At 40.9% G+C, this 20536-nt stretch overlaps 1 protein-coding gene across 1 annotated transcript in view; it reads left to right on the top strand.

Annotated features, from left to right (window-relative positions):
• The first annotated feature begins 1246 nt into the window (after positions 1–1246).
• LOC122799545 (glutathione S-transferase theta-3-like) overlaps positions 1247–20536 on the top strand; it is a 167732-nt gene continuing 148442 nt past the window's right edge. The window contains exon 1 of the mRNA XM_044068675.1: positions 1247–1481. Coding sequence (XP_043924610.1) covers positions 1370–1481 — 112 coding nt within the window. The 5' untranslated portion in view covers positions 1247–1369. The remainder of the gene's footprint in view (positions 1482–20536) is intronic.

Genomic DNA, 20536 nt, shown 5'->3' with positions numbered 1-20536 from the left:
ATTTACTAAAGCCACTAAGGTTTGCTTCTTCACAGCTATCCCGTCTGAAAACTATGTTTGGCTTGTGTACTTCAAATCTCAATGTGTTTTTCATTATTTTCACAGGGAGGCTTGAATGGTTTGAATAATGAACCCATGGCAGAAAGCAGGATGCGCTGTAAGGGCAAACACTCCATGCAGGTAGATTTAATGAAATCATGACCCCCCCCCCAATCATTCTTTAGATGAGGTCACATAATCTGCCTACATACACTCCTACAAACTCAGTGAATTTCTCAGTGTAGGTGGATTTTATATATTAAAGGGACAGTAGTAGTTGTTGTTGTGTCTTTCGGCTTTTCCCGGTTAGGGGTAGCCACAGCGGAACTCCGGTCCGCTAATGATTGGTAGTTGATTTTTACGTGCTGAGTTACCAGCCCTGACGCACAACCTTCAATGAAGGTACGCCCATTCACGCATGTCTCCACGCAAAAGACGCTCTAGCTGAGAATCGAACCGGACAGCGTCTTACTGTGAGGCGACAATGCTACCGCAGCACCACCCCAGTAATTGGGAATCTTAACTATAGTAAAGACACTTAATTAGGACTGCCACCTTTTCAAATGTCCAAAGTGGGACATTTGTGGTACAAGCATCAGATTTTGGAGGCCGAAACATACCCACTACCAGTGCAAAGGGCAGAACTTCACTTTTTTACCCAAGTAAAAGATTATTCTTGCAGCATTTTAGTTGCTTATTCTGACTGTTTCTTATAACATTTAGTTGTTTCAGATTCAGAATAACTGTTTTATGCAACTATTACATAAAATATAGGAAATAATTGTCTCCTAAAATCTCACAACATTTGCCATTTTTACAATTTTTTTTGCAGGACACAACTGGCCAAAGAGGGACTGTCCCTAGCAAAGTGGGACAGGTGATAAACCTGTTATGCATCTATCTTATCAGTCACATGGGAGCAATGTAAAAGAGTCGGCCGCCTTCACGTGTTTTGAATAAATATCTCAAAATAAGAAAACATGTTCTTAATGGGAAACCCCTTGAGCAGGGTGGCCCTTTGACCATCTAATCAGACAACTTCAAACTAACTGTATACAGCAACAGAAATTGGCTACGCACAGCCCGTTCTTACTTGGAGTAATCTGTTGCACACCCCTTCTGCGTCTCTGTTGCCACTGCTAATTGCATCGCGGCTCGTTAACCCCCGGATAAGGGTGGAGTCACTAAGTTAGAATTGCTGCTCCATTAGTTGCTGTAATCACTTAGCAAGTGCTCGCGGTGGGTACGTGTCAGCTCTTTGGTTCTGTCGTGCGCCTTAGCCTGTTCGCTCTCTCCTCGTGTGCCGGTTTCCTCTACTCCTGCTGCCACCATGGGCTTGGAGCTGTACCTGGACCTCATGTCCCCTCCTTGCCGTTGGGTCTATATGTTCGCTAAGAAGAACAACATACCGTTTGAGCACAAACAGATGGTGCTCGCCAAGGGTAAGCAAAACTGAGAGCGCCCGGAGACACTGTGTAGGACACACGTAACTTATCACTTAAAACAATGATAATAATTGTAGCTATGTCTATTAGGAGTGACTTCTTAGTTTGATGGCATCATTACTGTTGTGGTCCGTGACTTGAGCTTTCTTACAAAGATGGGAAAACTTAGAGGCGCACTTTCCTCTTTTGTCACAATACTGTAACTCTCAACTGTCCAGATTTTTGTCTCATATTTTGGGTCTGTTCTTCTTAGAATTTGTGATTTTTTGTGGCATCATTGAGCACTGAAGGCACTAAACAATGACGTCCATTTGAGTTTCAAATTTCATACGCTTTGGAAAACGCATGCTAATGCAAAATCTCTATCTTGCCAGCTTTCTAATTAGCGCAATATATATAAGCTGTCTTCGTCCCCCTCCAATATCTTTGGCTTTGTCCAGATTTCTTGCGCTAAGACGTTGAAAGGTATAGACTCAGGGGTGCTGGAAGCTGCTGAGGCGGAAGGCAAAAGGGGCACTTGGCAATCTAAAAGGGCAACTTTTAACTGCCTACCACCATAACGGAAGCATAGCCATGACATAAAATGTATATAGTGTATCTGTGAGCTACATTTGGAATGAATGCACAGACATTTAGAAAAATGTAAATGAAGCTAAAGATGCACCTACATGATATGCGATCCAGGAGTCGTATATTCAAAAGTTAGGTGCTGCGACACACTTCTGGGCACACAGAGAGCACGCACCACAGAATGTGGGAATCTGTTAAACGTGGCATTCAGACTGTTAAGTCTTACTTTAGAAATACATCTTAATGAAGTGTTTATCAGCTTCCCACTGCCCTTTTGTAGTGACCGCTTTTAAATGCTCTAGTGTCAGACTAGAGCCTAATAGTAGTAGGAGGTTAAGAATGGTGCTTTTCCCCACATTCAGTGCATATAATTACAGTGATCCATACACTATAGAAGTCATTATCTCACAAAAATACAACTTAAAATGCATCAGCGAATGTCTAGATCCTGGCAGCATCCACAACTCTGGTTGGAGAAGTGGAGTTTGACACACGCTTATTGAGTGTTCTGCCTTGGACTCGCCTGTTTTAAAACTGGCCCTACTTGGAGCGTCTTGCACAGAAGGTTACTATAGCTTGTGTTTGTAGGTGATGAGGCTGGGAACAGTGAGACTATTATTTCTTAAATTCTCCCAATCAAACCTCAGAGCTGTGTACAGAAAGTCACTTTAACTTGTTTGAGAGGGGGAAAATGTGGTAATTATTTCTCGAATTTTCCTAACAATTAAACCTCAGAGGTATGCACAGACGTGTCACCCTGGCTTTTGTGTGGCTGTGACAGTGGCCATTATTTCTTTAACTTTTCACACAATTATTGGGGGTATAAAGGGGTGTGCAGGGGCAGTGTATTGTTTAGGAGTAACTGCCTGGAATGATTGACAGTGATATTATTTCTCTCTTCCTGCAATCACATATGAGAAGTGTATACTCAGGTGGCTCACTTTGGGAGCTAGGGGTAAGGGGGCATACTGTGAATGTACATCTGTGATCAATAGGTTAAAATATCTTACTATTCTGGTTGTCAGATGTATACACAGATAGTAGCTGTCTTAGGGTGATGTGAAGAGCTGTATGATGCGTGAGCAGCAGCAACTTGAAATACATGAGAGGCCATTTATTCATTGATTTTCATCCTGATCTAACAGAGAAATACATAAAAGGTGACTATCTCTCTTGACAGAGAGAGACACTATTCAAAGATATGATTCATGTATTTTTGCAAGCATGTGTCTTTATCAGTTTATTGGGAAGTACTTTTTTGTCAGCTTTCATCATTAAGTCTTGGGCACAACTTATCTTTTTCCTTGAAAGAAAAAAAATGACTGAATTTCTTTAGTCCTGATTTTTGTCCATGCCACAATTCTAACAAAATGCTGAGGGAAAAAAATATAAAATGTACATCACGGTATCTAGAATCTCATGGCTTCCAAGAGCAAGTAGCTTCTTCTTGACTAGAAGCTTAATTCTGTGATTTTCTCCAGTTATTACACTGCTGTCTTTGCCATTTAGGGAGTGGAAAGAGGATGAAGGAAAAAATGAGGACTTAAGAATGAATTTCTTTGTTTAGCCACAATTTCTGTTTACGCCATATTTGTCTCAAAAGATTTGAAAAGTTCTGAAACTTAAACCCTGAGCATCTAGAACCCAGTTGCTTTGGGGGTGGGGGTTGTTGAAGCTTCTGGCTTAATTTAATTATTTCCTTCCCATTTATTATGGCGTAATTGTGGATACTTAGGATATATTTAAATAATGCAGGGAAACTCTATAGAGTCTCAAAGTATAAGAAAACAAGAAAAATACAGTAATCTAAATGGTGTGGCAAGTCCAGGATGGAGGCAATTAGGAGGCACACTGGGGGTGACGGTAGACAGAATGGAGCCCATGGAGTCCTTTTTCCTAACGTTTGATTTCACCAAAAGCTAGAGTCAAAATACTTGGTACTGCCCTATTTAAGTACATTACAGCATACCTCTCAAAATGCCATAAATAAGTGGTACAAAGGCCCAAAATAGGAACAATTTTAAATATTGCTCTTACAAACTTAGAAGGTTGACAGCATGACGAGTTTGCATTAGTATGAACTCAAACTCAAATGTTTGTCATTATTTTCTAACTTCAGTCTTTAATGATTTGCTATTAATCTGCCAGAAAAACATAATTTTATGAAAAATGGACCAACAATATAAGGCAAAAATCTGGATATTCTGCAAAAATCTGTACATTGAGTGGTATGATCAACAAGGTCTGTTACTGTAGCATTTCATAACACTGTAGCACTTGGGTAAGAAAAAAGCATGAAAGATGCTTGTTTTTGTCAGATTTCTGTTGTACAACAACCCTTTTGTATCTTTGTTTACTACTTTGAGTTGTATACCTGGTTGCATAATAGTGCTTTCAGACACTCCTCAACCTGTTTAGCTACTGGTTTTGTCTCCGAGTAGCACACTGCAGTGGTGATGTTCCTTGATAAAGGCGGTCTTACAACTGACCTGGGATCGGCCTTAGAAAGCCTCATCTGCAAAACCACGAGGTGTGTTGTAACTTTACCTCAAAGACTGTGACATTGCGACTGCTTTGTGAAGGGTAGAGCCTGTAGGGTAGAGCCTGTCTAGTTAACCTGGTAAACCTCTTCAGAAGTGTTAAAAGGCTGTAGATGGTGGCTGTGATGGTGTATCTTGACCTGGCGAACATAATCAGTGTTATTCCCCATGCTGGCATCATACAAACTTCTGTAAAAATGAAAGGATTTTCGACTGGAAACAGACTGCCTGCCTTGCTTGGATTACTTTTGAATACTTAGTAATTCTGTACAATTATATATTTTTTATTTATTTTTTTTACTTAAGACGAGTTTGCTACTATTGTCTGATCTGATTAATATGCAGTGATTAACTAGAGATGTATGGACTGAATCTTCCACACAGAGAAGTTTCTTACTGTTTTGCTTTAAAAAAATAAACCTGTATTTGGTAAAATGTATAACAAACTGGCTGAAATACAGAGTCCACACAGTGCAAACTGCACATGCCTCATCAATAAGTATGAAAGTGACCAGTAGTCTCTCTTGGGGATCAGTGCTGGGATCTCTTGTTTTTTACTTCTCCGATTTTGAAGTGGAGAGCCAAGACCTGTGGGACTTAAAGTTTGCAGATAATTGCAAACTGGAGGGTGTTAAGTCACCCTGTGATACTCGAGCTACCTTGAATAAACTCTCCCGAATAAACCCTCGGTGTACTAAAAATGAGCTCTAAATGCCAAAAGTGTAGTCACTTTTGGTATGCAGCCTCTCCCCTCATCGTACTGTATAGCCCATACACCACTACAAAGTGAAAAATGTCAGGAACCTAAACTTGGAATGATAGCACCCTCTCATTTTTACCATCATGTGACAACAGTTGTCAGGAAATCCTTTTAAACCCACATAATTGTCTCTAAAGAGGTAATCACTCCCTTACAGTCAATATTGATCAGGCCAATTATCAAGTAAAACACCCACCTTTGCTATGTATCTCAGGGCACATTGGGCAGCTGTTGAAAGTGGTTGATTTTAGCCCCCCCCCATTGTTCCGACACCCATGTATAAACCATATCATTATTTTTAATTGTTCCAGTAACTGATAAGTTATTGTTTCCATTTATTTACAGTGCGTGACATCTATCTGTTCAGTGCCCTGCGATCCTTGCTCTCCAGATGGTGCCATACTGATTGTAAGAAGTGTTTGGCTTTGAACAGACTTTGAACGGGTGGGAGGTGATTCCACTTTCAGCAAGTAGGAGGTACATTGACAAATCCACATATTCAATTGTCATACACTGGGTTTAGCTTACTGCTATTGTAAGATGAGAATTCTTTGTAATTTATTCCGTCAGAATTAAGAACATACAGCAAAAGTGCCCGCAAAATTAGAACTGTTATCTTCCAAAATGAGTGCCAGACGTGTGTGTGTGTGGACAGTGATGTATTTAAATACTTAGATTATACGGGTCATTTCCTGTAGATAATAATGCTGCTAAGATTTGCAAGAAATATTTATTGCAGCCATTAAATCTGTTCAGGATTGCAAAAAAATTGCCTCAAAAAAAGAAGACTTGATTGTCAAAGCAAAATATGAAGTGCCACCCTTCAGAAGTGGTGTTGGGGGGGGGTTGCTTTCTCCAGTTCAGAATTTGCTGGATGAAGTGACTGCTGTGGTTTTAACAGGACCTTTTATTTGGGGCTGGGGTATACTCGGGGATTTATACTTCATAGTCAGTATCTGTATTATGTACTGTCGTACTGGTCCATGCAACGATTGCTTCAGATAACTTACAGTGATTCTCCAACAATAACGGTCTAACTCTTTTGTTTTCTATCTTCTTCTTTCGGCTTTTCCTGGTTAAGGGTCGCCACAGCGGATCATCTGTCCGTTCATGACTGCCAGTGGAGTTTTATGGTATTGATTTGCCAGCCTGGCACCCCACTTTCCACAGAAGGCACACACTGACACCTACGGCCAATTTAGTGTCCAGTCCACTGACTAAATGTCTTTGGGATGGAAACCCACGCAGTCACAGGGAGGACATGCAGACTCCGCACAAAAGGCACCCCAGCCAAGAATCAAACCGGAGAACCTGTTGTGAGGTGGCAATGCTAACCATTGCACCACCATGGCCACCCATCGCTTTTGCTTTCTATACAACATTGAATCAAAACAGCAACAATTATGCTAATGTATAATGCACCAAGGAACCATACTAAAATCCAAATGCGCCTCACAGACGTTGCCCATTCGATTCTCAGAGTGTCTTCTGTGTGGCGACATGCATGAATGGGCATTCCTTCATTGACAATGTAGTTTTGGAGCCAATTATGGTATTTAAGGTTGAGTGTTTTAATGCATTGGGCATTCATCCACATCAAATGTGGACTTCCTCAGAAAGCGCTTAATGTCTGGAGTACTAAGAAGCAATAAAGCGTTTGGATTTTAGTGTGGTTCCTTGGTGCATAATACATTAGCGTAATTGTTCCTGTTTTGATTCTTTGTTTGATTATGCTAGAATTTATTATTTGGTTTCTATACAGCATTGTAACAATCATGTCTTCCACATTATGGCAGCCAGAGATGAGGCCAGGTCATATCAATGTGAATATCCAGCTCTGTGACAAGCCTGTGTAGCATGAACAGAGGATAGTTCAACTGTTAGTGCTAGAAATTCAGCACTGTGATATGTTCCTCTGCCCCTTCCTTGTACCCACTCTCACTGAGAGGTCCAACTAGGTTAGCACAAATATCCAACACTGTGGCACACCCCTGTGCCACATTATGGCACCCAGACCCACTGAGGCTTATAAATATCACTGCTGATCTGCAGCACTGTGCCACAGTCTCAACTTCATTGACATCAGTGTTAATATCCAGCACCGTGACATCCTCCGTGTTGTCACATTATGACCATCGAGGTCTTCTCATATCACTGCTAAATATGGATCTGTGACATTCTTGTGTACCACAGTGTGGTACCCAATTCTTTACGGGTCCATTCACATAATTTCCATCATCTATTCTGTGCAAGCATGCAAAACAAAGTTGACATTGTCACTGCTAGTATGTGTTTGTCACTGCTAGTATGTGCTTGCCTTCATTCTTAAGATTAAATGCAGAGTGTTTCATCTTGGAAGAGCTCTTGGCAGATTTAATGGTGCATGTTGTGGTGTAAATTAACCTACGTGTTTAAAGTGTACCCACTATCCACCTTAGAACTTTCTGGCGGCATATACTAATGCAATGCCACAAGGTGTGAAATATCAAAAGTATGCAGTAGGGAGCCACAAGGTGGTCTTCTGTGGGTGCTGCTTTTTAACTCCTTAAACAAAAAAGGTGTGAAAGGTAACAAGTAAAAAAAGCATAATAGTAAATATTTACACACAGTACGGTTCACTACAGTCTGATTAATATTCGGCAGTAGTCCACTTGTGATCTGCCACATCACCTGAAGCAGGTGAAATGAATGACAAAACAGGCATCTCTTTTATATAAGCACTGATGTGATTGTAAAAAAAAAACTTTTGCAGGAATTTTCAGACAGATTTATGCGGCTTAAAAATCTATATAAAATGTGGAAAATTAAAACTGTTTCTGTGAAATAATTACAAAACAAGAGACATGAAAACAAGCTACCCTAAAACAGGATGGCTATTTGCTGCCATATGTAGCTGAATTTGGCAACTATATATCGGGATCATACCATAAGTGGTGTAAAGATGGTGTTTTTCTTCTGTCAATTTATACCTTCTCATGTATCCACACAACTAAAGCCCTCCCTTAGTGCACTACTAATATTGTGTTGCATTGTGCACTGCTCTCTGTGGAGCTGATTACATTACCTCCGATTGCCACATAAATCCTAACAGCCTGAACAAATTTATTTAGTTATTCATTTATCTGGGCATACTGTGTAGCTTTTAAATTTACCAGACTGTGTGACAACATTTTGACTATTTGTATATTTAAACATGCAAAGCTTAGCCTTTAACTACTTCCTTGCAAGTCATACCCTGCTGAAGACCTTTTACAAGTCTAATGCTAAATTAGACTGCCTACATGCCCTCTATCAAGCAAAAGTGTAGTCTGAGAATAGATTCATTTGTTCAGATGGGAAGGAACACTGGGAGCTCTTAGTTCATTGAAGAATACAGAAAATGTAAAGACTTCTACTACTATTAGAATCGGTAACAATATTTGTATATATTCTAGAGAGGTTCTAAACTGCCATTAAACCATTTAATACATTTATATATTCAATATTATAAAAAATTATATACATCATATTGAAATATATATTTTGTGTGTGTGTGTGTGTGTGTGTATATATATATATATATATATATATATATATATATATATATATATATATATATATATATATATATATATAAAATCATATTGAAATATATATTGTGTGTGTATGTATATGTGTGTGTGTGTGTGTGTATATATATATATATATATATATATATATATATATATATATATATATATATATATATATATATATATAACTAATGTAAAACCATTTGCTGTGGCTGCATTCACACCATTGCCCATACATTGTGGTATATGCCCATATTTCATAGTAAACGCTGAATAAATTCAGTATGGCGCATTGTTTACTTTGCTAGATAGCTATTGTTTACTTTGAAGTAGCTTATAAAATGACTATCTTCAATGTTTTTATAAAAATTCATTCTGTTCATCTAGTAGTTCTAATAGCAAAATGTAAATCTAACATTTTCTAATTAAAGTGCAATGTAAACATAAAGTGTGTGTGTTCAAAGGATGTTACTGGGCTGTTAACATGAGGGTCATTACAAGCCTAGCTGTTAAATCCCAGTACAGTACTAGATGAGAGATACCATCTATGCCCAAGGTTTTTGTAGCCAGGACAACTCGTGTCCAGGAGAAGCCGGGACAAAATCCCTAGCAGAAATTTGCGGTTTCTCATTCAGCTGTCCAATTTGTGCTTAAACAAGGTCATGGAGGTACTGTGATTGATATGTATTGGAAGTCTATGTATTCTAGATGAGTGGCAACCTCTAAGAGATGTATCTGTCTCTCCGGCAGGTCCTGTTTATGTTGCGCTAAATTGAGGTCCCTGGAACATGTGACTAGTCCTGTTTGACTTACAGATGTGTAGCACTTCCATTAGATTGGGTCAGAGAGAGCCTTTTAAACCAGGCATATGTCTCCTCTAAGTAGTCAATAACACTACTGAGTACAGTGACTTCATTCTGTCCACCTAAGACTTGCTGGAGACCCCGAATTGTCTTGGTTAGAAATCTCGGAGGTCTCAAGTTGCTGCAGGTGTCTGGTATGGTACATACCAAAGGGAGCATTATATTCAGTAATAGGCCTGATTAGGGATGAGTACAGGGAAGGTATAACTTTCGCTCTTGAGGCAATGCCTCCTAATCAGGTGAGTGATGTAGAATTCCTTCCTCACCACAGTAGACATGAGGTGCTCAAAGATGAGGTCAGTCAACTTGTGCTCCCAGGTGTTTCACTACTGAAATGATACTTGGGACATTATTGTTAATCTGCAGGGACATATGACATTTAATGACAATTGGCATTTAGTAGCATTTAGTTTAAGACAATGGTTTTGGCACCATCACTGGTCTGTATAAGCCTCTTGAAGTATGCTGACATCACAAGGGGATTCAGTGATAGCACCTTATTTGCAGTCCTCCGCAAATTTGGTTAGCCACATCCCTCAGTTTTGTCTTAAACTTCTGAGAAGTATATGCAAACAAGAGAGGGCACACACTGACCCTTGTAGGACTCCACTGGTGACAGGTCTGCTTGTAGAAGTAGAGGTGAAGTCTCCCACTTTGCCTGAGTGTCGATCTGTGAGCCGGTTTGCAATTCACCTGACTGCACAGGAGTTTATATTCAACTGGGTTAGTCGTATGATGCCTTAATATGGGATAATGTTGAAGGCCTTGGCGAAGTCGAGGTAGGCTATGTGCACAGCTTTTCCCTAGTCTTTGGCTCTGGTCACGTTCTCAAAGAAGTCCGCCAGATTTAGAAGGCATGATCTGCCCTTTCCAAAACCGAACTGGGATGGATCTAGGGTTTGGAGGCCACTTATAGCCTAAATGAGGTCGATGATTATTCATTCCATTCCCTTACAGATGAGGCTGGTTAAACTTATGGGGTCTATAGCTATCTGGGTCTGTTGCCAAGCTGACCTTGTGGAGGGGATAATAGTCTTCCAGTCAGTGGGGTCAAAGCCATTACTCAAGCTGTGGTTGAATAGAGTGCTTAATGGAGTACTAGCTCCTGTTTAGAACATTATGAATGCAGCCCAGAATGCCATCTGGTCCCATGGAGGCTGTGCTCTTAGCCTTGGAGAGAGCATTGATGACTTGCTGTTTAGAGATGGAGGGAGGATGAGATGAAGACATGATTTATGGTATGTTTGGGGTGGGGGTAGGGGGTGAATTGTCACCAAACCTGTCTGCTAGCAGGTTTGCAGCTCTGCAGGATCCGTGCAATGCCATCCACAATTAGTTCAGCACACATCTGAGTCCTACCTTTTAGGTTGCAGGCGTAGCTGAAGAAAGCCTTCTAGTTATTCTTAGCTATGGTTGCTAAACGTTTCTTGTATTGCTCTGTGAAGATTTTACAAGTTGTCTTATTTGCTTGTTTAGGTTGAGGAGGATGCTTCTCCAGTTCTGGGATATCACTTCTGCATTTTTAAACCACAACTTTCGCTTATTGTATAATTTATTAATACTAGACAACCGCCAGGATAGTATGTTTGAGGATCTTGCTTTAATCCTGTCTGGCACTGCTTTGTCTATACATTTGTGTAGATGGTTATACAGGGCATCTGTGTAGACTTTAGTATAGTCGTCAATGCCATCTGTAGAAACTGGAGCCTGAAAGTCCATTTATACCTTCCCTTAGGCAGGTATAGTTGGCTTTGAAGTTTCTTTAGCCTGACTACTTCTTTGGAGAGTTCTTGTGCTATTGCTACTTCAAAAAATGACTGATTTATGGTCCGATTTAACCAGTGCGGCTCCTACACTTAAGGTGTTGCATCGATCACTCATGTTGGTGAGGACCAGGTCTAGAATATTGGAGCCCCTTGTAGGGTGGTGCACTATTTGTTCCAGGGCATTTGAATTAAAGTCCAGGAACTTTTGTGCAAGTGAGTTTAGGCTTGTATAAGTATCCCAATTAATGGAAGGATTAGGCTTGTATAAGTATCCCAGTTAATGGAAGGATTAGTTGAAGTCCTCCAGTGTTGGGTTGTACCTTAATTGTCCCAAACGGGTCTAAAGCTGTATGCGCATCTTGGATCATGGAAGAGAACCTGTAACTTATAATTACCTGAAGGTGGGACTTTACCCACGATGATTTGGAGTAGCTCCTTAGTTTCCTTGTCTAACCAGTCTAGAGGTGCAATTGATACTCCACTTCCTTTGGTTCTTACACCTTCAGTCTGCAGTCTGAAAGTGTGGAAGGCATTGTAGCCTTGCAAGGCCAGTGTAGGTTTCTGTGACTGCACAGACCTCAACATCTTCCAGGGAGAGAGGTGCTTCCAGAGAATGCAGTTTCTGAAGGGATTATGGGGGAGCAAAGTGCCTTAGCCAGCAGCCAAAAGCATACAGGTGCCAGGTGAAGCCTGTTTCTGGCAAAGCAGCATGGTCTGCCCACCATGTCGTCCCAGGCTGACAGGAACTGGATCGGCCTTAGTATGACTGTAGAAACTTAAGCCAATTGTTGAAGTCAGTCATTTCTGTTTATAATGTGGTATCGTCCTCGGCGAGGGTAAAATGCTGCTCAAACTAGGGACATACCCACCTGGGACACACATTCAATCGAGAGCTCAATCATGTCTCTTCATATAGTCCAGGGAGGTATGTCTGAAGTTGTTCACACCATGAGCTATGATGGTCTCATAACAGTACTTGTTGAGAGACTGTGCATGTGTGATATGGTGCATCCTTGCACCAGACGGGCAGCTGGCCATAACCTTCTCCTTGTTCAACCTGGTGTGTGGTGCATACAGCAGAATAAAACCGAAACGGATCTTAAGACAGCAGTTGGTGTGAAATAGTCAAAGTGCAACAAATGCAGTAGTAAAATACAGTGCAAAGCAGCAGCAAACTGTTAGTTTTTTTTTAAACTGCTGAAGTACAGGCAGTATACAAGAGAAGTGCAAAGAGAAAATACTTGGAGCCCTTTTGTGGGTTCCCAGCATAGAAATACCAGGTGAAAACTCAACAGCCATTGGATGATTAATCCCAGTCCTTGTAATGTAAAAACAGTGTGCCCAGAGTGAAGTGCTTCCACAGACTTAACGATACGGATACAGCAGTGTACCTTAAACCGCTCCTTGGTGTGATTTATTCAGTAAAAGTACTTTGTGTATAAATGAGCCCAAGAGTCACTCAATTGTACAGAATTTATAAAGGCACTAAAAACCAGATACACTGATTTTAATAAGCCCTCCAGCCAGTAAAACTACATGCAGAAATGGTGTTCCCCCAACCAGGCTACCTCCCAGTGCACTAGAAGGAAAATCCACTGACCTTGATGCAAAAACAAGTGCTTGCTAGAATGCAGAAATGCACTACTTTATCCAACAGCTCGCTAGATAATGAATACAGATGAAGTAAATCTGTACAACAGACAACAGGAGGCAAAATGCATTTTTTTTTATATAAGCACATGGAAAGTCAGATAATATCTTTAATTGGGAGGAGCTAATCTCAATTTTGGTGGGAAGCTTAAAATCACCAGGTTTAAAAAGACAAACAGGAGGGTGGGTGGGTGGGTGGGAAACCCTAGCAGGGAATCACCAGCAGGCTATACCTTATGTAGGCTTGAACTCCTTCAGACAAAGGCTTAGAATTTCACTTTGCATTTCTTATTGAATGAGCATAATGTCTGTTTGACTGAGCATAATGTCTGTTTGACATGTACGAGATCAGCAGTTCCCAGGTAGGGGAACATTCACTTTCCCTGGGTATTGTGATATCAGAGTTACTAGCAGTTGGTGCATGGGGCTTGCCTCCCAGCAAAAACACTTTTGGTTTAGCCTGCTCCGTGGTAATCATAGGAGCATAAGCACTCCATGTCAATGTTTCAACATTTGTATGTCAATAGTCTGAATGTCAACAATGTGCACACGTGTAACTAGATATAAAATGCATACACAATATAATAACTGTAAGATGAGCATAGCATTTATAAAATTGTCTGTTAGTACAGTGAGCCGATAATTAATCATTCTCATTCCAACCTGAGTTTGATTCTAAGTGTTCACAGTGCTGGCCTGCATTTGATTCTGTCAGTCTATACTTATCTGCTGTGTGAGTCTAAGAAAAGCACTTAAAATAATTCTTCGTGGCCTTCAGTAGAAATTGGCTTCAGTAATGTCATCAAAACAAATTGATGACTTAACACATTTATAGGAGTCCTATAGTCCTATTAATACTGATCTTTTCTGAGATTTCAAGATAAGTAACTTGGCACTGCTATACCCTAATACTAAAGAAATTGAACGTCAGTCAAGATATCTAAGAAAAAAATTTCATTAATAGGGTCCAATGAGGAGATTTAGAATGAAATGTAAACACTATTATAATTCCAACCATGCACAGAGGGTACAGATGCTGAGAAAATGCAAACTGGTCTGCGCGTTATTCCGTTTCACTATATATTTCACATTTGTTCCAGTAGCAAAGCCTTTAAATTTTAATTAAATAACATATGCGGAGAAAGGAATGTATATCTGCTCAGTAATGCAGAGAAAATGTTTTGATGCAAGAACTAAACTATAAAAAGCATTTAGTTTGGAAAGTGAACCTGTAAGTCAGTAAGTTAAACAGTTATTCATGAAAGCAGCAGTGCTGAGTAGTTTTGGTACTTTGCCAAGATCTTTGTCAGAGAGGGGTTTAGTGCAGGAGTCTAAAATTCCCTAGAAAATGATAGCGCTCCTGGAGATGGGCTTTTTCTTGGAAAAGCCCGAGCTGCGACGCTCATTGTTCAATATCACATTCGTCTAGACTGCATTCATGATGCCTAGCCTTAGTCAGATAGCATCTCCAAGTCTGTAAGAATTAAATTGAGTCCACACTAATGACAGCTGTAGTAAGCTTCATACCTCTCAACTATGTTTTTGGTCTGTTTTTCATAAAACTTTGATTTTTTTTTCTGGCAAATCCATTAAAGACTGAGGTTAGAAAATGACAGGCATTTGAGTTTTAGACTTCATACCCTTCAGAAAATTCACACTAATCAACTTTGTAAGGGCAATATTTAAAAATTGTCCCTATTTTTGGTCCTTTGTCCTACTTTAATTATTAATGGTTTTGTTCAGATTTCTTACGCTAAGAAGCTGAGAGGTATGGTAAGCTTCCAACAGCTTTTGGAAAGAGTTCTGAGTGAGGAACTATGGATTATTGAATAGATTGACAGGGTACACAGTCCAGCCAAACAAGAATCTCACTTTGCAGCCTTTTTCGTTTTGAGCCTTCTTTTTTCTATCCAACTTGTCCTGATCTGGTAATGCAGTATAACTTGATAAATAAATCGGCAACTAGCAGTATAACTTGATAAAGTGGCAACCAGTGCAATCAGTGTCACATTTCTGTATTATGAGTTTGACTTGCATGAACCTCATTTCTCAAACTGAATACACTGTAATGTAATCCTTCTTTCATAGTCAGTTCATAGTACAACTGTCCCCTGTCATTCATTCACACAAGATAAACCATGTGTTCGTAAGGGAAGTTTTATGGTAGGGCTGTGGTGCTCTGGAAGGAGTTGATGTAAGCAGGTACCTGCCTGACTGCTGCTCTCAGTTTAAACAATGGAAACTTTTTGTGAGCTTGTACAATGCAGTGATTATATCTGCACTCCTCTTTAGATCGTCTCTCCACTCTAGTTCACAGTAAGCATGTTTAAAAATGCGTATTTGGAGAGCAGTTGTCTAGATGTGCAATTCCTAGGACATTTTATGTCAGGTTACTTATTTGTTAAATGGGTAATTTATACAAGGCACAAGTGTTCTTTTCAATGGTCACTGAAGCATTGCATATTTACGTGAGTTGTTGGAAGTCGTGCTGTAAGCAAATGGAGACTTGGGGAATCCATCTTATTAGCAACTCCTAGCCTTGCTTCTCTACACCAAACTGATGTGTATATAACCTTAGTCTCTGAAAGAGCACAGCTGGAAACTGTTCGAAGAGTGAAATAGCTGTATCTCTGGGTTCATGGGTAGGTACTAGGCTATTGGCCCTAGGGCCTATATAAGCCTAGCCAAACGGTACCCTGTTAGTGTTGACTGCACTTAAGATAATTGAGAGAACTATATGCTGTTTAATAAAATATCATATACAGATGAGCATTAAATATTATTGTTACTGTTTAATGTCTTTTCATTGATTGTTGTTCTTCCTTTGTCAATATAGTACTGGAAATATGCCAGCTCAGAATACTCCAGTACTCAACTGCAATCAATAAATAAATTTATGATTCTATATTATACACAGTTGGTGCAGTAGCAAAATGAATAGCATTCCCACCTCAAAGCAGACAGTTCTCAAGTTTAATTCGCTACTGACTTATCTTCTCTATGGAGTTTGCATGTCCTCCCTGTGTGGTTTTTTTTTTTTTTTTTTTCCAGGTGCTCTGGCTTTTCTTCCTGTGTCTCAGACATGTAGTGGTGGATGAATTGTGTGTGTCTGTAATAGCCTGGCACCTTGTCCAGAATAAGTTTCCATACTTTGTGCCCACTGCTGGGATGGACTCCACCGCCACCCCATAAAGGCACAAAGGATAATACAGATTTTTGGAAAAAACGGATGGAGGGATGTATCCTTTCCTTTCCACCACCCCATAAAGGCACAAAGGATAATACAGATTTTTGGAAAAATGGATGGAGGGATGTATCATTTCCTTTCCATTGGGGGGAATAGTGTAAGAAGAGTACTAGTATAATTAAATTTGCACATTTATTATTGATGCAATCATTTACTAGGCTATCGCCCTAGGGCTGTACAGGCCTAGCCATAATTCAATTCCCTTTTTATTTTCTTTTCCACAATATTTACTTTCCTGGACCCCTGTCTAGCAGGGCAACTGCCATGATTCCTGGGGTGAATTTCCCATCTCCCATCCAATCATCAAGGTTCCTTTAGAAGAGGGCCAAGGAGGTGCTCTGCTTGACATGTATGGGGAGTCTATGGATCAGGACCTATCCCTCCAGCATGTTTTGTTCATTGTGATGACAAGGTTTAGATCCCTGGAGCATGTGGCTCTAAGGGATTGGAATTTCTCTGAGCATGTCCAACAGCTCAGAGTTGACATGGCCTTGTATGTTAAGCAGAGATCACCTCTGAGTAGACGATAAGTTAAAGTTCAGTTACAGGTTTGCTGTTCTGAACTGTTTGGAAGTTTCTAGAAGGCCAGTGCTTGCTTGGGCTAAAGGGACGTCTCTGTGTTCACCAGTGGGAGTGGTTAACACTGAACAGCCTGCCTGTCCCTGGAGGAGTAGTTACTACCTAGAAGCTGTAGTTTTATTGGCCATATTGGGTCACTTCTAAACTCCTTGATCTGTCTCTCTTAAAACACGGCTGCCTCGTGGTTTTGGCGTCTTTTCAGGCTTGCTAGTTGCTGAAGCACCTACCAAGGGGAGAAAACGCTGAGAGAAGAAAAGGAGCCACTTTTGTGATTTTTAAGTATTTTCTTCTGATTTTAAGTTTTACTGCTTTCCTGCCTACTTTTTGGCATTTTCCGGCTTGCTAACTGTTATATCTGTAACAGTAACAATACTTGGAACACATCTAGAGCCTGTTTACTGCATTTCCTGTGTTGCACTTAATTTAAAATCGTTTTTTTCTCTAAAAACTGCATTTTACCTGATTTTGGTCTAGCACTCAAGTGTGGGGTCATTTATTGCACTTGTGATTATTTTGCTGCTTGTGTATCTCTGCTTCCTTTAAACTACAACAAAGAAAAAAAAAATCCTGCTTTTTTTCACCACTTTCTGAAAGTTAAAGTTCAGTTACAGATTTGTTGTTCTGAACTGTTTGGAAGTTTCTCGAAGGCCAGTGCTTGCTTGGGCTAAAGGGAAGTCTCTTGTGTTCACCAGTGGGAGTGGTTAACACTGAACAGCCTGCCTGTCCCTGGAGGAGTGGTTACTACCTAGAAGCTGTAGTTTTATTGGCCATTTTGGGTCAATTCTAAACTCCTTGGTCTCTCTTAAAACCCTACAACTCTTTCGGGCAGTGCCACCTAAACAGATTTAAACTATTCCAGGCTCCACAAAGTCTGCTCTTCACTTTTTCCCTTAGAACTGTTCAACTGTTCAAACTCTCAAAGTAATCACTCTATTCTCTTTCTAAAGCCCTGCACTTCCTCAGCTCTTATAAGGAAACACCAAAGCACTACACCCTCCTTGACTTCTCATAAGTATTAGTCTCCCGATTGGCCCTTCCTGATCAAGTAAAAAACCAGTTCCCTATACTAATCTGGTATGTCCAAGGGTCAGTTTCAAGGTTACTCTCCAGTCCAGCTGGTGAATCTGGGGAATTTTGAGGCAATGTTACAATTGCCTTATGTACACCGACAACCCTCTCCTTCCAACAAACTCTAATATATGTGAGAGATGCAGTTATACAGCCAAACTAGAGGCAGAGCTCTCTCAACCCAAGACTTGGCTCAGTCAGGAGGAAAAGGTTACCACCCACACGATAAATGCGGTCTCACACAGACCTATTGCATCTGCATACGCAACACATAAACACACAAAAACATACTCTGAGGTTCTAAATAAAAATCTGCTTAAACACCAAAGACCTCTTAAGCAGATATCCAAGCAACAGCCAGCCCTCAACAATACCCACGAATCACATATCTCTCAAAATCCGTGTGCCTCAGTCACAGCCCTCAAGGCCAAGCACACCAAATACACTTGTTATAGGGGACTCTACGTCCCGCTCACCAGACTGAACAAGGAGAAGGTCACTGTAAGCTGCCTGTCGGGTGCCAGGATCCACCACATAATGCAAGCACTCAGGTCACTCCAAAGCAAGTACGACTCCATCATTGTTCATACTGGTGTGAATGACCTGAGATGTACCTCCCTGGACTACATGAAAAGAGACAGAGGAGCTCTGGCCATGTAGCCCAGGCTGGTATGACCCTGGCCTTGATTAGCATCTTGCCCACACCAAGAATGATGCCACAGTATAAAGACAAAATGATCAGTTTCAACAGTTGGCTAAAGTATTGGGTGTCATTCAAAGGGGATCCAGTGTCTGTCAGCCTGGGATGACCTGCTTGACCAGCCACATTGCTTCACTAGGGACAGCTTGCACCTGTCACCCTTAGGCTTTCGTATACTGGCCAAGGCTCTTGCCACCCCCATAGTGCCTTTTTTAGGCAAGGCTCAAAGGACAAACCCACCTCCATAGACAATCCAAGGATAAAAAAAAAACTAAAGGTAATGCTACTCAGTGCCAGAAGTCTAAACTTCTAGATGCATGCACTCTATGCTCTCCTCAGTATGGAGAAAATAGATGTCTGTGTAATAACAGAAGCCTGGTTCAAGGCTCCTGAGAGCACCCCAGCACTACAGGTTATAACTCATACCATGCGTTTCAGCCCCAAAACTCGGACCGAAGCACAAAAGGAGGGGGGAAGTATCTATATTCATCAAAGATACCTACACCTCCAGGTTAGTGGCACTGCACGAAGCATCAGAAACCATCCATGTGCAACTAACAGCGGACAAAACTGCCTTTCAGTTTGTAGCCTGCTACAGAACACCCTCCCTATTACAGGAACCCCACTTGGCATTCCTGAGAACACTGGAGAATATGAAGGTGTCTCCAATTATTGGATGACTTTAACTACCCAAACATTGACTGGGAAAACTACTCAAGCCCAAACACCCTTGCCCAATAGTTCTTTGAATTTATAAACTCTAACGCAATGGAACAACTGGTCACCACTCCCACAAGAGGGAACAACATATTGGACCTGGTCATCACCAACATGGGGACTCTTATGTTCCACACCAGAGGTAAACCCCTCATTGGTAAGATCAGACCATAAACAAATTTCCCTGGACATCCATATCCCGTCCCCACCCCCAGCCAAGGAAATCACTGTAAAGAATTTCTCAAAAGCCAACTTTGCACTTCTCAAGACTGAGGTGGAATCCTTCAAAGCCCCTGGGCCAGAGTATAATACAGCCCAATCTGCAGAATCCTTTACAAATGCATTCTATGAGCACCTGCAGGAATGCATGGATCGTGCTATCCCAAATAAAACCAAGAAAAACAGGAGACCGGTCTGGTGGATCCCGGCCATAAATAAGCTATACAACAGAAGGAGGAAGCTACTACATGACAAAAGGGAAGGCATCTCTGATTAGTATTAGCAAGAAACTTCGATCCCTTATAAAATCATCAAAGGCCAGTTTCGAAAGAAAAATTGCCCTAGACACTAAAGATAATCACAAGGCCTTCTTTAGTTATGTCAGGAACATGGGCGGAAACTCCCAGATATGCTCTGAATTGTTGCATAACGGTACAAAATATACAGAACCTACAGACATAGCCAACATCCTGGCAGACAGATTCAGTGCAAACTTCTCCCCACCCAAAGGAGCAAATGCCTATCCCAACTGAATATAACCTCCCTGACATCACAGATGCACAGGTGAAAGCTGCCCTCTCCAAAGCAAAAAAACATAGCCTCTATGGGACTGGACGGTGTCCCAGGCTGTGTCTTAGAGCTCCACGAAGAACTGAACCCTCACATTAAGTCACTGTTCAAACTTAGCCTTACTACAGGATATGTACCCAAAGAATGGCGTACAGCTACAGTGGTCCCACTCCACAAAGGTGGTGCCACAACAGACCCCGGAAACTATCGCCCCATAAGCCTGACTAGTCTGGTCTGGAGTTCCATGATATT

Source organism: Protopterus annectens, chromosome 4.part0, assembly GCF_019279795.1.
Source record: "Protopterus annectens isolate FY-2018-M chromosome 4.part0, PAN1.0, whole genome shotgun sequence".
Lineage (NCBI taxonomy): Eukaryota > Metazoa > Chordata > Ceratodontiformes > Protopteridae > Protopterus > Protopterus annectens.
The sequence above is the reverse complement of the archived record's forward strand: the minus strand, read 5'-3'. Positions and strand labels throughout refer to the sequence as shown.